This window comes from Loxodonta africana, chromosome Y (genome assembly GCF_030014295.1).
Source record: "Loxodonta africana isolate mLoxAfr1 chromosome Y, mLoxAfr1.hap2, whole genome shotgun sequence".
NCBI lineage: Eukaryota > Metazoa > Chordata > Mammalia > Proboscidea > Elephantidae > Loxodonta > Loxodonta africana.
This window is the reverse complement of record NC_087370.1, coordinates 23,194,611-23,210,765: the sequence shown is the minus strand read 5'-3', so window position 1 is coordinate 23,210,765 and position 16,155 is coordinate 23,194,611. Positions and strand designations below refer to the sequence as shown.

The following is a 16,155-nucleotide window of genomic DNA, read 5'->3' as shown; positions in this document are numbered from 1 at the left end:
AGTATCTGGAGTCTTAAAAGCTTGTGCATAGCTATCTAAGATATTCCACTGGTCCCACCCCATCTCAACCAAGGGAGAATGAAGAAAACCAAAGACACAAGAGAAAGATTAATCCAAAGGACTATGGGACCACAACTACCACAGCCTCCACCAGGTGGAGTCCAGCACAGCTAGATGGTATCCAGCTATCACCACTAACTGCTCTGAGAGGGATCACAGTAGAGGGTCCTAGACAGAGCTGGTGAAAATGTAGAACGGAATTCTAACTCACAAAAAAAGACCAGACTTACTGGTCTGACAGAGACTAGAGAAACCCTGAGAGTATGGCCCCCGGAGACCCTTTCAGCTCAGTAATGAAGTCACTCTTGAGGTTCACCCTTCAGCCAAAGATTAGACAGGCCCATAAACAAAAGGAGACTAAAGGGGCACATCAGCCCAGGGGCAAGGACTAGGAGGCAGGAGGGGACAGGAGAGCTGGTAAAAGGAAACCCAAGGGCGAGAAGAGGAGAGTGTTGCTATGTCATGGAGTTGGCAACCAATGTCAACAAAACAGTATGTGTATTAACTGCTTAATGAGAAGCTAGTTTATTCTGTAAACCTTCACCTAAAGTTCAGTAAAAAAAAAATAATAAAGTACAATAAAAAAATTCTCTAAATGTAAAAGTGAAAAAAAAAAAAGATTTATTGCAAAAAGCAATAAAAGAGAGACTACTTAAGAAGACTATGGGAAAAAATACCTTGACTGGAATTTTACAAAGAGGGTTTTCAAATGGCCAAAAGAATTCATGAAAAGATGTTCAATTTCATTAATCATCAGTGTGCTGTAAATTAAAACAGCAATAAGATACAGCTAAACACCCATCAGGCTGGCTAAAAGGAAAATGACAGACAATGCCAAGTGCTGGCATGAATGTGTTGAGCAGTTAGAACATTCATATATTGCTGATGGAGATGTAAATAGGTACAGGACTTGGGATGATTCTTTGGCACTAGCTATATCTCACATGCTCTGGACATGTTATCAGGAGGGATCAAACCCTGGAGAAGGACATCATGCTGGGTAAGGTACAGGGTCATTGAGAAAGAGGCAGACCCTCCACGAGATGGATTGACACAGTGGCTGCAACAATGGGCTCAAACATAACAATGATTGTGAGGATGGTGCAGGACCGGGCAGTGTTGCGTTCTGTTCTACACAGGGTTGCTATGAGTTGGAAGTAACTCGATAGCCCCTAATAACAACAACAACAAAATAGTGTCTGGCTAATGAGAAGTTCACAACAAACACTGCTTAAAAAAATCATAGTCATAATCTGGGCTCCTAACTATTACTCTAGTCTAGGAGTTTCTTTAGTTCTGAAGTACCCAACTCATTGAATAGGAAACCTGGCTTACTGATGACTTGAGGTGATTGGTTGTATTGTACAATTATGTACGAACCACAAAAATGAGACATTGTTGGATGCCATTGAGTTGATTCCAACTCAGAGAAACTACACGTGACAGGGAAGAACTGCCCCATAGGGTTTCCTAGGCTGTAATCTTTATGGGAGCAGATGGCCAGGTCTTTCTCCCTCAGAGCTGTTGGTTGGGTTGGAACTGCAAACTTTTTAGTAGCCGAGCGCTTCACCATTGTTGAGGAGAGCTAACCCACGCTAAGTAAGGAGTCGCCAGTTTACATCTGTTGTACCTTCAATCTTCTGTTTGGGACACCTTCCCAGTCCACAGTTCGGAACCACCGATGCCGTTTCACGTCATTTGCTCCATTCTGCAAAAGAGGTGTGCTTCATCAGTTTTAGGGACAAATATGTGCTGTAAATCCTAACCCCTAGACCAGCCAAGGAAACCCTCGTGGTGTAGTGGTTAAGTGCCACCGCTATTAACCAAAAGGTCGGTAGTTCGAATCCACCAGGTGCTCCCTGAAAACTCTACGGGGCAGTTCTGCTCTGTCCCATAGGCTCGCTATGAGTCGGGATTGACTCGACGGCAACGGGTTTTTGTTTTATACCAGTTGATGTAATCACATTGGGGAACAGCGTTTTCTTTGTTACGTTAATGGGGTCATCAGTTAGGTTGTTCTTAAGCCAATCATTTCTGAGATTATAAAAAGAACAGTTCAGGCAAAGAAGCAAGCAAGCAGAGATGGAGGAAGACAGATGCCATGTGGAGATCACCAAGGAACCGAGGCATAGAAGCTGAAAGAGACAAGGACCTTCCCCCAGAGCCGACGGAGAGAGAGACTTCTTTTAGAGTCGACGCCCTGAATTCTGATTTCTAGCCTCCAGGACTGTGAGAAAATAAATCCCTGTTCTTTAAAGCCACCCCCTTGTGATATTTCTGTTACAGCACCACCAGGTAACTAAAAAATCAGAATACAAGTTTTTGAAATGGTAGGAGGAAAAATGTTCCAAAGAATCTCTTAAAATTATGTGGTATAGAAACAATCCAAGGAAAGGTTTGTTTTATTGTAAAGACTGTGCCTGCAGTGTGAGCCTTTAATGAAGTATAAATGAAGTCATTTACATTCTATCTGTTTCCCTTCTTTGTAGAAACAAATCCAGTGGCTACGCTCATGGACACACGGCTCTGGATCAAAGAATAAAGTCTATATACAGTGGAAGCTGTGAGAGCTGGAATTCGACGGGGCTGTTTTGTTTTTCAGGGTCCTGCAAGCGTAACCACAGAGTTAAACTGTTCTGCCTCCTCCCATGATACCCAGGGTCTGTGAGTTCCTGATAAGACATTCTGTGTAGCAGCCCAAGGCCATCCTACTGCTCCTCTGCTCAAGGCCATTTCACTAACTAGCCCCCTCCATTCGGACAGGAGCAATAAGGTGGAAAGCTGTCCTCAGATGAACTTCGTGCATCATAAAAAAGTAAATTTTTTTTTTAAAAAACATCCCCCAGCTGCCGTACTGCACCCCCACTGCACTCCATGCATGTTAATTAGTTCCTAAAATTGCCTGCTTATTCCCAGAAAGTTCATAAATTATGTATAAGCTCCCTATACCAAACCCTACAACTGTCCTAGAATCCTCAGCTTCAGGAAGCTTGATCTGAGACTTAGTCTCCAAGCTCCTTGCCTTGGCCAGCTTGCAATAAGCTCTACTTTCTCTTTCTCAAAGGCCTGGTGTCTCTCAATTCACTCGAGAGGTGGCACCAGGCAGGACCCACTCTTATTGGGTTACACAAGTTTTCTGCCATTGACAGGGTGCAGTCTTACCACTTTTCTATCGCTCCTTTTAGTAGAAAATATTTGAGTTCTCCTGCTCTGACAGGCTTCTGCCTTACATGGGTTCTGACTTTCACAGGTTTAACTGTAGTATGATATCTTCTATGATTATGGGCTGTTTGGACATCACTGCATTTGGTAGAATTCACGGACTTTTTTTTTTTTTTTTTTTACCTATTTCTGGTTTCAGGACATCCATGGAGAGACTTACTCATGGACCTGGGATTGGCCCTGGGAAGCAGAATCCTTAGAGACACCATATACCAGGGGTTTACTGGGGGCTAGTCCTCGGGTAATGCAAACTGTTAAGGCACTAGGCTGCTACCTGAGTGGTTGGAGGTCCAAGTCCACCCAGAGGTACCTCGGAAGAAAGGCCTGGAGATCTACTTTCCAAAAGTCAGCCATTGAAAACTCTATGCAGTGATGCCTGGCTACCATTACTGAACACTTTGATCAAAGATTCTATAGAAAAATTCTGATCAAAAGGGGGAAAAATACAAAGCAGAATGTCAAATTCTCATGGACTCCAGATTTTCTAGAGCCATGGAGGCTGGATGAACCTCTAAAACTATTGCCCTGAGATAATCTTTAAACTTTAAACCAAAAATAACCCTTGAATTCTTCTTAAAACAAATAACAGTTGAGCTTTCCCAGTAAAGGATGTCTGCTTTGAGCATTGTGCTCTTTTAAGAATTGCATATATGGGATCAAAGTGATGACAGCAACTTAAAAGATTAGTTAGGAAGTTTAGGGAGTAGTGAGTTTATGTTAATGGGGGAGAAACAACTCAGAAAAGGAGGGTGAGAATGGTCGCACAACTCCAAGAATGTAGTCAATGTCACTGAAGGGTACACATAGAAACAGTCGAATGGGTGTATGTTCTGCTGTGTATAGTCTCAACAACAACCACAGAATCATTTTTAAAAACTTCATGGAGCACAGTTCTACTCTGACACACACAGAGTCGCCATGAGTCAAGGTCAACTCAGCAGTGACTGGTTTGGTTTTAGTTTTTCATTCACACATTCTCTCTCTAAAACCAAAAACAAACCCCCCCAAAAAAACCCGTTGCCATCAAGTAGCTTCTGACCAGAACTGCACACTAGGGTTTCCAAGGAGCAGCTGGTGGATTCGAACTGCTGACCTTTTGGTTAGCAGCCGAGCTCCTAACCACTCCACCAACAGGGCTCCGTTCTCTCTCTCACACCTATTAAAATCCCAGACTTTCAAAAAGAAAACAAGTGTTCAGCATAAACCACTTTATTTAAGCAGTCTGGCACAATGAGTCATTTCTATCAGTTCTCGGAAATGCCGGGGATCCTCCTGAAATACAAATTTCTAGACAGCAACCAAGGGCAAGCTGGCATTCCTATGGGTGATAGTACCTGCTCTGCTATGCAAACTGTTTTCTGCACAGTATCACTGAAAAAATTGCCTTTCTTTGGGGAATCAGAGCTTCTACATCTATAAAATGACGGTAATAAAACCAAATTAGGTTGTAGAGATGAAACAGCTGAGAGATTCAGAAATTCTGAAACACCAAACCCGTTGCCAGCGAGTCAGTTCTGACATACGGCACCGCCATGTGAGCAGACAGAATTGCCCCATAGGGTTTCTTAGGCTGTCATCTTTAGAGAAAGCCAGGTCTTTTCTCCCATGGAGCCGCTGATGGGTTCAAACCGCTGACCTTTTGGTTTGCAGCTGAGCACTAAACCACTGCACCACCAGGCAATTACCACATGTCTAATTTCATACCCAAAGGCATGGGTTTCACTGTATATAAGGAACGGTCAGTTTTTAAATTGTATAAGTCACAAATGAAATAAAATAATGACCAACCGCCCTGACTGGGATCACAACAGAGGGTCCCAGACAGAGCGGGAGAAAATCCGTAGAACAAAAAAAATCAAATTCACAAAAAAGAGCAGACTTATGGCCTGGCAGAGACTGGAGGAATCCCCAAGACTCTGGCCCTAAGACACCCTTCTGAACTGGAACTGAAGCCATTCCTGGAGACCACCTTTCAGCCAAACCACAGACAGGCCCATAAAATAAACCATAACACCCGAGATGAACGTACCCCTTGGAATAATCAGTTATACAAGGTCAAAGTGACAACATTTGCCCAAAAGCAAAGATGAGAAGGCAGGAAAGGGTAAAAAATCAGGACGGAAGGAAAACGGGGAACCCAGGATGGAAACGGGGAGAGCACTGACACATCGTCGGGAACGAAACCAAGTCATGGACGCTTCATGTACAAACTATCAGATGGGAAACTAATTTTCTCTGTAAACTTGCACATAATGCAAAATAAAAAAAAATTAAAAAATGACTGATCCACGTACACACTTGTACACGGATGTTCACAGCAATCTTATTCAGAAGCGCCAAAAGGTGGAAGCCACCCAAATGCCTATCAACGTGCGAGGGATAAACAAAATGGGGTATATTCACTGGATGGAAGCTTACTCAGACATAAAAAGAGGTTTATATAATCGAAAACATTAAGCTGAGGGAAAGAAGCCAGACAAGGATAGGCAAATCTATCTAAACAGAAAATAATTACCAGGGCTGGGGGGGCTGAATGGATATGGGGGTGACAGCTGAAGGGTCAGGGTTTCTCTCTGACGTGGTGAAATTGTTCTAACGGTGAATAAGCTGATGGTTAAACAACTCTGTGAATTCACTGAGAATCGTTGCCTTGTACTCTTTCAAGGGGAGAGTCGTATGCTACGTGAATTACATCTCAACAAAGCTGTTTGAAAAAAAAACAGCAACAGATTGCTTGTAAATGGCTACGGAGTCACGTGCTTGTTTGGAGGAAAGAGATGGGATGGAGACGCTCTTTGATTTTGTGGACGTGCAGAAATCCAGGTTTGCAATCTGGCTGACAACTGAACACCAGCACTGTGCCGCCGTTTATGTGTATAAATCTATGGCGTCAAATGACACAAATTTATAATGAATCTTGCTTACTACGTAAACCACAGCAACAGCCAAAAATAAGTAAGTAAACCAGTAACTGCTAAGATGATTCCGACTCATGGTGACCCTGTGTGTGTCAGAGTAGAACTGTGCACCTTAGGGTTCTCAACGACTGGTTTTCCAGAAGTAGACTGCCAGGCCTTTCTCCCGAGGCACCTCCAGGTGGATCTGAACCACCAACCTTTTGGTTATCAGCTGAGCGTTTACCAGTTTGCACCACCCAGGGATTTCCAAACCAGTCAAGTCAGTCTGGACTTATGGCGCCTCCATGTGTGTCAGAGTAAAACTGCTCCACGGGGTTTTCAATGGCTGCTTTTTAGGAAGCTGACTGCCAGGCCTTTCTTCCTAGGTGCCTCTGGGTGGACTTGAACCTCCAACTTCTTGGTTAATAGCCAAGCGTCTAACGATACGTGGCGTTCAATACTGACCTTCATGTTTCCAAGTCGTCTTGTTCTGTCCACAACAAGCAGCTTCCTGATGAGGTCTCTGTTTGTGGGAAGGAGACAAAAGCATGTACATCTTGACATCAACGTCACACATTGATACAATGTAACAACAGAGAGCAAAAAGCTACCCTCTCCAGGAGATGGTACCTGCCTACCACCACCAATGGCTCTGACAAGGATCAAATAGTGGGTCCCGCATAGAGCTGGAGAAAAAAGTAGAACAAAGTTTTAACTCACAAAAAAAGATCAGACTTGCTGGCCTGACAGACTGGAGAAAACCGGAGAGTATGGCCCCTGGACACCCTTTTTAGCTCAGTACTGAAGTCACTCCTGAGGTTCACCCTTCAGCCAAAGATTAGACAGACCCACAGAACAAAATGAGACTAAAGGGGCACACCAGCCCAGGGGCAAGGACTAGAAGGCAGGCGGGGACAGGAAAGCTGGTAACAGGGAGCCCAAGGCCAAGAAGAGGAAAGTATTCACATGTCGTGGGGTTGGCAACCACTGTCACAAAAGAATACGTGTATTAATTGTTTAATGAGAAACTAGTTTGGTCTGTAAACCATCTAAAGTACAATTAAAAAAAATAAAACAAAAAATCTACCCACTCCAAAAACAAACAAACCTACCCACTCCTCAAATTCCTAAAAAAAAAAAAAAAACCAGACCTACTGGACTGGTTGACACTAGAGAATCCCCTGAGCCTATTGCCCTGAGGTACTCTTCAAATTCTGAATCAAATTTAACCCCTGGGGACACCTTGTAGCTTAAAAACAAATTGGCTCAAAAAATAATGAAGACGACTCATGAGTCCTGTGCTTCCATGAAAAAAATCATCTATTTGAGACCAAATGATCAACAATGACTTTAAAACAAAGAAAAGAAGGTAAGGGGGCAGGGAAACTGCGGGAGAAAGATGTGGCAGTCTGCTTCTGCAAAGATTACAGCCTTAGAAACCCTATGGGGCAGTTCTACCCTGTCCTATAGGACTGCTATGAGTCAGAATCGACTCAACAGCAGTGGGCTTTATACAAGATAAATAGGAGGCCTGGTGGCACAATGGTTAAGTGCTTGGCTGCTAACCAAAAGGTTGCCAGTTCCAACCCACCAACAGCTCCTAAGGAGAAAGATGTGGCAGTCTGCTTCCGTAAGGGTTACAGTCTTGGAAACCCTATGGAGCAGTTCTCTGTCCTACAGGGTCGCTATGAGTTGGAATGGACTGGATGGCAGTGGGTCTGGGTGAGCAGCATAAACATTGACACGGGCCACGCCCCAGGTTCTGGTGATCAGTTGGGAAGGCGCAGACGAGTTGGACACCGAAATGCACATTCCACACCTAGAGACCATGACCCCCCTGGTTCCCACTGATCTGAAACTTGGACATCAGATAGCTAAAACCCTAGAGTCTTCTAACACGACACAACCGAAGCATGGCGGGGGGCCTCTGACGGCGAACCACCTCTTTGTCTCTCAGTGAAAAAGAGAAAGTGTCAGTTCATCTACCTCGACGATTCTGTATCCACCTGAGGAAGAAGGAAACGCTTTCAGGCAGAGTTGGCAACGCAAGGAGTCCCTGGCTGGTGTGAACAGTGAATGTGCTCGGCTGCTAACCTAAAGGTTGGAGGTTCAAGTCCACCCAGACATGCCTCAGAAGAAAGGCCTGGTGATCAGCTTCTGAAAATCAGTCATTGAAAACCCTGTGGAGCACAGCTCAACTCTAATACACACGGGGTCGTCATTAAATAAAAAATAAAACACCATTTCCATCAAATCGATTCCGACACATAGCAACCCTACAGGACAGGGCAGAACTGCCCCACAGAGTTTCCGAGGCTGTAATCTTTACAGAAGCAGACTGCCACATCTTTCTCCCCGGGAGTGGACGGTAGGTTCAAACCACCAACCTTTGGTTAGCAGCTGAACACTTAATCACCGTGTAACCACGGCTCCTCTCTAACCCCTATACCAAAACCAAAAAACTTATTGTGGTTGAGTCGATTCCAACTCACAGCGACCCTCTAGGACAGAGTAGAACTGCCCCATAGGGTTTCCAAGGAGTGGCTGGTGGATTCATACTATCAACCTTTTCGGTTAGCAGCTGAGCTCTTAACCACTGTGCTACCAAGGTTCCAACTATCATGAAAGGAGAATAATTAAAACCATTTCGCTTTTTACAGGAAAGATTACTGTCCAGAATAGCTTAAACGCATCCACATTCAATAAGAAAAATGTAGCATTATGCTTGGTGAATGCCTTCCCTGTGACTTTAGACATCTTCAGAATAAACACACGGTCAACGACAGGAGACACGGTTTACTTACTTGACATAGAAATCCAAATGTCTGGGAAAATCTATTTTGGCTGCAAGAATTTTTTGATAAATTCCAAATGGGTTGTCATCGAAAAATGGAGGGAACCTGTTAGAAAAATAAGCATTTATTCTTAGTGGAGAACAGAATGGAAAATCCCGATGATTAAGTCATGACGACGATTCTTGCTATTTAAAGAAAATCACCACTGTCTTAGGACCCACTGCAGACGGAAGGTACTAAACAGCAGAGAGCCAAGCCTGCACCCCACAGACATCTGAAGGGGAAGGTAAGATTCCCAGAGCGGAGGTGCAAGCCTTTCTGTGGAGGTGTGAGCTGAACAGGGGGCAAACACTAAGGAAACACTGAACAGCATCTTATTTGATCACACTCCCATCAAGTACCCATTCCACAACCAGAGCGGCAGTGCAAGCCTTCAGTGGAGGTGTGCGCTGAGCAGGGGACAGGCACTAACGAAACCCTGAACAGCATCTTACTTGATCACACTCCCATCAAGTAAGCATGCAGTGGGTCCTAAGACAGTGGTGATTTTCTTTAAATGCTTTCTCAGTTTTACTGTGGTTAATGTGCCTCGGTGACCACAAATTACACGTTTGAGTCCCCCAAATATGTTGAAGCCCTCACCTGAGCACAGGTACGTGTGGCCTTGTTTGGAGAAATAGGGTGTTATGGATTGAACTGTGTCCACTAAAAATACTGTGTTGTAAATCCTAACCTCTACGCCTGTGGTTGGAGCCCTGGTGACGCTGTGGTTAAGAGCTTGGCTGCTCACCAAAGGGTCAGCAGTTCGAATCCACCAGCCGCTCGTTGGAAACCCTATGGGGCTGTTCTACTCTGTCCTACAGGGTCGCTGTGAGTCAGAATCGACTCAAAGGCAACGGATTTAGTTTTTTTGTTTTTTTTTTTAAATGTCTGTGGTTATAATCCCATTTGGAAATGGGTTCTCCTTGTTACGTTACTGAGGCAGTATTAGCACACCGTGTCTGTTCAGTCAATTTGGGTTTTTGTTTTGTTTTTCACGTTGTTGTTGTTGTTGAGAATATACACAGGAATACATACACCAATTCAACAATTTCTCCATGTGCAATGCAGTGACGTTAATTACATTCTTCGAGTTGTACAACCATCCTCACCCTCCTTTTCTGGGTTGTTCCTCCCCCATTCACATAAACTCACTGCCTCTTAAGGTTCCTGTCTAACCCTTTCAAGTTGCTGTTGTCAGTCTGACCCCATACAGATAGATCTCCAAAAAGCACAACGCTCAAGGCAGACATTCTTTACTAGCTAAGCTAAACTGTGGTTTAAAGAAGACTTCAGAGTATATTTTTGGTTTAAGGTTTAAAGATTATCTCGGTGGGCTTCCAGGCTCATGAGCTGTGAGAAATTAACTTCTCTTTGTTAAAGCCACCAACTCGTGGTGTTTCTGTTATAGCAGCACTACATCACTAAGGAGAGCCCTAGTGGCACACTGGTTAAGCACTCAGCTGCTATCTGAAAGGTCGGTGTTTCAAACCCACCAGCTGCTCCGAGGGAGAAAGACGTGGCAGTCAGCTTCAGCAAACCTTTGAAACCGTATGGGGCGGTTCTACTCTGACCCGTTTTACTTTGTCCTGTAGGGTCACTCTGAATCAGAATGGACTCAATGGCAATAGGTTAGGTAACTTAGACATAGGGTTTTTCTTTACAGGTGTTATCAGTTAACTCATTCAGGGGGAGTAGGGTGGGTCCTAACCCTAATCCCGGAACCCTGCTGGCACAGTGGTTAAGAGCTTGTCTGCTAATCAAAAGGTTAGCAGTTCAAATCCACCAGCCACTCCTTGGAAACCCTATGGGGCAATTCTACTCTGTCCTATAGGGTCACTATGAGTTGGAATCCACTCGACAGCAAGGGGTTTGGTTTGTTTACTTTTTAAAAAAATACTAATTCCTTCTGAGTAGGGTGTAATAAAAAAGGAGAGATAAGGCAAGAGAGTCCCCCACACAACGAGAAACCAACTACAAACCAAGAAATGCCATCGACTCCATGGCAATGGTTTTTTTTTTTTTTTTTTTTAATAGAAGATGAAAGAGATAAGAAGAATAAGAAAAAGCTGGAAGAGGTAAAGAAAGAAGCCTCTTAAAACCACAGAGAGCCCTGCCCATGCCTGTAATTCCAACTCCGAGCGTCCAGGGCTGGGAGACAGTTTCTGTTCATTGAAGGCATCCACTTTGTGGTATTCCGTTGTGGCAAACACAAGAAGCCTAGACTCACTGTGACCCCATGTGGCGGAGAACTGCCCCAGAGAGTTTCCACAGGCTGTAATCTTTATGGAGACAGATCACCAGGTCTTTCTCCCATAGAGCCTCTGGTGGGTTTGAACCCCCAACCTTTCCGTTAGCAGCTAAGCGCTTAACTGCTGCACCACCAGAGCTCCCTGTAATACTTCAGAATTGTCTCTAACAGAGAGCTCATTGCAGAGTGAGTGTTAAAGATGTCTCCCCCGCTAGCCGATGAGTGTCCGCATACTCTTAGCACAAGTGGCAAGCTGTGGCACACAGTAGGTGCTCAATAAGTGTGTACAGGCTGAATGAAACAGCATGGGTCACACTTCATTATATTGTTTTGGTTCAAGGAGCCAATCATGGCTTCAATTCAAATATTATTGATTTGCATTAAGGAAGCCGGTATCAACATCGCCATGACAGATTAATTCATTTAGGTCATACTTAACCAGTTACTGTCAAGTTGACCCCGACTCATGGCGCCCCCAAGTGTGTCAGGGTAGAACTGTGCTCCATAGGGTTTTCAATGGCTGATTTTTCGGAAGTAGATCGCGAGGCCTTCCTTCCGAGGTACCTCTGGGTGGACTCAGACTATTAACTCTTTAGTTAGCAGCCGAGTGCATTACTGGTTTGAATTACCCTATGGAGCCTTCTAAGGAGCCCTGGAGGTGCAACAGCCAAGCACTCAACTGCTAACCAAAAGGTCGATGGTTTGAATCCACGCAATAGCTTCGAGGGAGAAAATACCTGGTCACCTGCTCCTGTAAAGGTTGCAGCCTAGAAAACCCTATAGGGCAGTTCTCCTCTGTCACACGGGGTCACTAGGAGTTGGACTCGACTCGACTGCACCCACCGTGAACAACAACAGAAATTATTCTTTTAATGTAAGTAGCTAACATTTATCGAAAAATTAGCCCAGGTGCTGAAGCAGAGATTTGTACATACTCCCTCCACTAAATCTCGCCAACCGTGAACACCTCAGAAACGAACCACCCTGAGTCTACACTTCCTTACTGGCCAGATCTTTTCTCTCCAAGTGGTTGTCGGAATCATTCCTTTTTGGTCTGGGCTTGGGCAGTGGCTCTATCTGAATACGTTGGGCTGTATGATTTCATCGTGGAAACGTACAAGCTCAGACACAGAACATTAAACTCCAGGAGTAAATGTGTCATCCGTACCTAGAAACATTTCTGGAGAATATTAAACAACACGCTGTCGGGAAGCAGGCGTTACATGACGAGATCATGGGCAAGACATTTTAGAAAGAGTTTAGTAAGTAACTGGGTGGAGGCGGGGGGACCAATGCAGAGTGACTGATCCTGCCTAAAGGAAAACCAAGTGTTGTTGCTGGGTGCCCCGGAGTCAGTTCTGACTCTAGGAACTCCACGTAACGGTAGAACTGCCCACAGGGTTTTCTCAGCTGTAGTCTTTACAGGAGCAGAGCTCCAGGGCTTCCCCTGTGGAGCCGCTAGTGAACCACCAACCTTTTGGTTAACAACCCAGTGTTGAACCATTTCACCACCATACCCATTGCCATCAAGTCCATTCCAACTCATAGTGACCCTATAGGCAGAGCAGAACTGCCTCATGGCGTTTCCAAGGAGCTGCTGGTGGATTCAAGCTGCCAACCTTTTGCTTAGCAGCCAAGCTCTTAACCACTGCACCACCAGGGCTGTATAGATGTTACTCATTGACTCGGAGAATGTTAAATAAATATGCCTTGTGTGTTATATCATACTATGTGGTTGTCGTATATAGGTATTTGTTGTTGTGTGCCACAGAGTCGATTCCAACTCAGTGACTCCATGTGACAGAGCAGACCACCCACAGAGTTTTTAGGCTGTAATCTTCAGGGGAGCAGACAGCCAGGTCTTCCCCGTTCAGAGCCACTGCACAACTGCCAACTGAACTGTCGACCTTTCAGTTAGCAGCCGAGTATTTAACCATTTACCACAAGGCCTTCTTAATGTGTGCACACACCCCAAACTGAGTCAATACCAACTCACAGCCACCCTGTAGGACAGAGTAGAACTGCCCCACAGGGTTTCCAAGGAGCGGCTGGTGAATCTGAACCGCTGGCCTTTTGGTTAGCAGCTGTAGCTTTTAACCACCTCATCACCAGGGCGCCTAACGTGTGTGTATAAACCAAAAACCAAACCCACTGCCGTCAAGTCGATTCTGACTCATAGCAACCCTATAGGACAGGGAAGAACTGCTCCATAGGGTCTCCAAGAAGCAGCTGGCGAATTGTAACTGCCAACCTTTTGGTTAGCAGCTAAACGCTTAACCACTGAATTTGGAGGATTTTAAATAAATATGCACTGTGTATTATATCATAAAATATGGATATCATATATCGGTATTTGTTGCTGTGTGCCACTGGGTCAATTTCAACTCATAGCGACCCCATATGACAGAGTAGAACTGCCCCATAACGTTTTCTAGGCTGTAATCTTTATGAGAGCAGATGATCAGGTCTTTCTCATGCAGAGCCACTAGGTAGGTTCAAACCTCCAACCTTCTGGTTAGCAGTTAGTACTTAACCGTTGTGCCACCAGGGTTCCTTAAAAGCAATCGCAGACAGCAGGTACCTGAGAAGCAGCATTTCCCTGGCCCCTGGGAAAAAGAGTGCTCTAAAAAATCCTTGCATTTCTGTCCCCAGGCTACAGATGGCTCTGGATTCAGGGTCCACTGACACTCAGAGATGCTGCCCCCCTGTGGCAACAATATCACCGAGGGCGAAGGAGAGTATGCAGCTGGAAGCAGAATGGAAGTGGGACAGGGTGCGTCATTTATTTTAAGCTTTTGCTTTGCTTGTTACTTCATGGACCAGGGTGTATATTAAGAAATCTGGTCCTATGTGATGCCCTAGACATAAATGAGTAAAGAAGAGCAGACATTTCAAAAGACTGAAGGATGGATGGATGGACAGATGGATGGACCAATAGGTGGACGGAGGATGGGCAGATAGACAGATAGATGGAGAGGTGATAGAAAGACAGACAGACCAACAGACAGATGGATAGATAGGTGGGACGGATGGATGGATGGATAATCGGTGGGATGGATGGATGGATGAAAGGATGGACTGATGGACAGGCAGACGATAGAGAGAGAGCAAGTAGACAGACAGGATACAGAGAGAAAGCACATAAAATAAATATACTTTGTCATAGATTCCACTTCCCTTGCCCAGGATCACATCTACAGGTACGAGAGTATCTTAGTCATCTAGTGCTGCTGTAACAGAAATACCACACGTGGGCGGCTTTAACAAATAGAAATTTATCCTCTCACAGTCTAGAAGCCTAGAAGTCTGAATTCAGTGCACCAGCTCCAGGGGAAGGCTTTCTCTCTCTGTTGGCTCTTGGGGAAGAAGGTCTTGTCATCAATCTTCCCCTGGTCTAGGAGCTTCTCAGCACAGGGAGCTGTGTTCTGCTCCTGGCACTAATTTCTTGGTGGTATGAGGTCCCCCTGTCTCTCTGCTTGCTTCACTCTTTTATATCTCAAAAGAGATTGACTCAAGACACAACCTAATCCTGTAGCTTGAGTCCTACCTCATTAACATAACTGCCTCTAGTCCTGGCTCATTAATATCACAGAGGCAGGATTTACAATGCTTAGGGAAATCACATCAGAAATGGTGGACCATCACACAATACTGAGACTCATGGCTCAGCCAAATTGATAACACGTTTTTGGGGGACACAATTCAATCATAACCTCCTTAAAACAGACTTGACCGGGAATTCACATCACAGCAGCGGGAAACAGGCTTGCGGCCACCTGAGGCGAATTTGCAACCTGGATGTGCATGTTTTAGGGCTGTCAGAATGAGTGGGTGGAGACAGGCTGGTGTGCCAGTTGCTACTTCATCCCTGTGGAAGGCTACTCACCCCGACAGCATCTCAAAGATGAGGATGCCGAGTGCCCACCAGTCCACAGCCCTCCCATGCCCTTTGCTCTGGATGACTTCAGGGGCGAGGTACTCAGGGGTCCCGCAGAGGGTCCATGTCCTGTGGAGAAGACAGAGGCAGTCCACAAAGTCAGCGGTGCTTTCTAGTACAGCCACGTCAGCTGCTCTCACTGTGACAATCATTTAGTAGATCAAAGTGATGGCTTATCTTTCTTTTTTCCTGTAGATACACTTTACGGGAACAGAGATAATAACAAGGTCTCAAGAACCAGTTACCATCTAGTCAACCCCGACTCATGGTGAGCGCAGGTGTGTCAGAGCAGAACTGTGCTCCATAGGGTTTTTTAATGACTTTTTTTTTTGCATTAGATTGCCAGATCTTTCTTCCAAGGCACCTCTGGATGGACTCAAACCTTCAACCTTTTGGTTAGCAGCCAAGTGCGCTGACTGTCTGCACCACCCGGGGACTGAAAAGCCAAACCCGTTGACGTCAAGACAATTCTGACACCTGCCAACCCCCATGTGCCAGGGTAGAAGTATGTCCCACAGAGTTTGCAATGGCTGGTTTTTTGGAAGTAGATCGTCAGGCTTTTCCCACCCTTTGCACCACCCTGGGACTTCTAATGTGCTCTTAGCTGACCATTTTTCTTCCGAACTTGTATTAACTGAGGTAGAATACATGTAACCGTCTGCTGCTGTTGTTACTACTGACATCCCTATTGTTGCTCAGAAGCAAGAAATTCCACAGGACCTGTCTTAGAATACAGTAACATAAAAAGAACAGTTGAAGAATTAACTCACATTTTCAGGGCAGTGAAACTTCTCTGTGTGATACTGTAACGAGGGACACGAGACATTATATGATTGTCGAAATCCAGAGGACTGTACAATACAGAGTACCCGCTAATGTGAACTGTGGGCTTTAGTTATAACAATGTATCAGTGAAGGTCCATCAGTGATAACAAGCATAGCACAGGAATGGAA

The 16,155-nt window shown here is 44.9% G+C and overlaps 1 protein-coding gene across 1 annotated transcript in view; it reads right to left on the bottom strand.

Moving 5' to 3' along the window:
• The window catches only part of LOC135229071 (cAMP-dependent protein kinase catalytic subunit PRKX-like), an 89,542-nt gene that overhangs the window by 8,850 nt on the left and 64,537 nt on the right, over positions 1 to 16,155 (bottom strand). The window contains exons 5-9 of the mRNA XM_064278865.1: positions 15,972 to 16,004; positions 15,151 to 15,270; positions 8,984 to 9,079; positions 6,645 to 6,702; positions 1,691 to 1,768 (exon numbers count right to left, since the gene is read on the bottom strand). Coding sequence (XP_064134935.1) covers positions 1,691 to 1,768; positions 6,645 to 6,702; positions 8,984 to 9,079; positions 15,151 to 15,270; positions 15,972 to 16,004 — 385 coding nt within the window. The remainder of the gene's footprint in view (positions 1 to 1,690; positions 1,769 to 6,644; positions 6,703 to 8,983; positions 9,080 to 15,150; positions 15,271 to 15,971; positions 16,005 to 16,155) is intronic.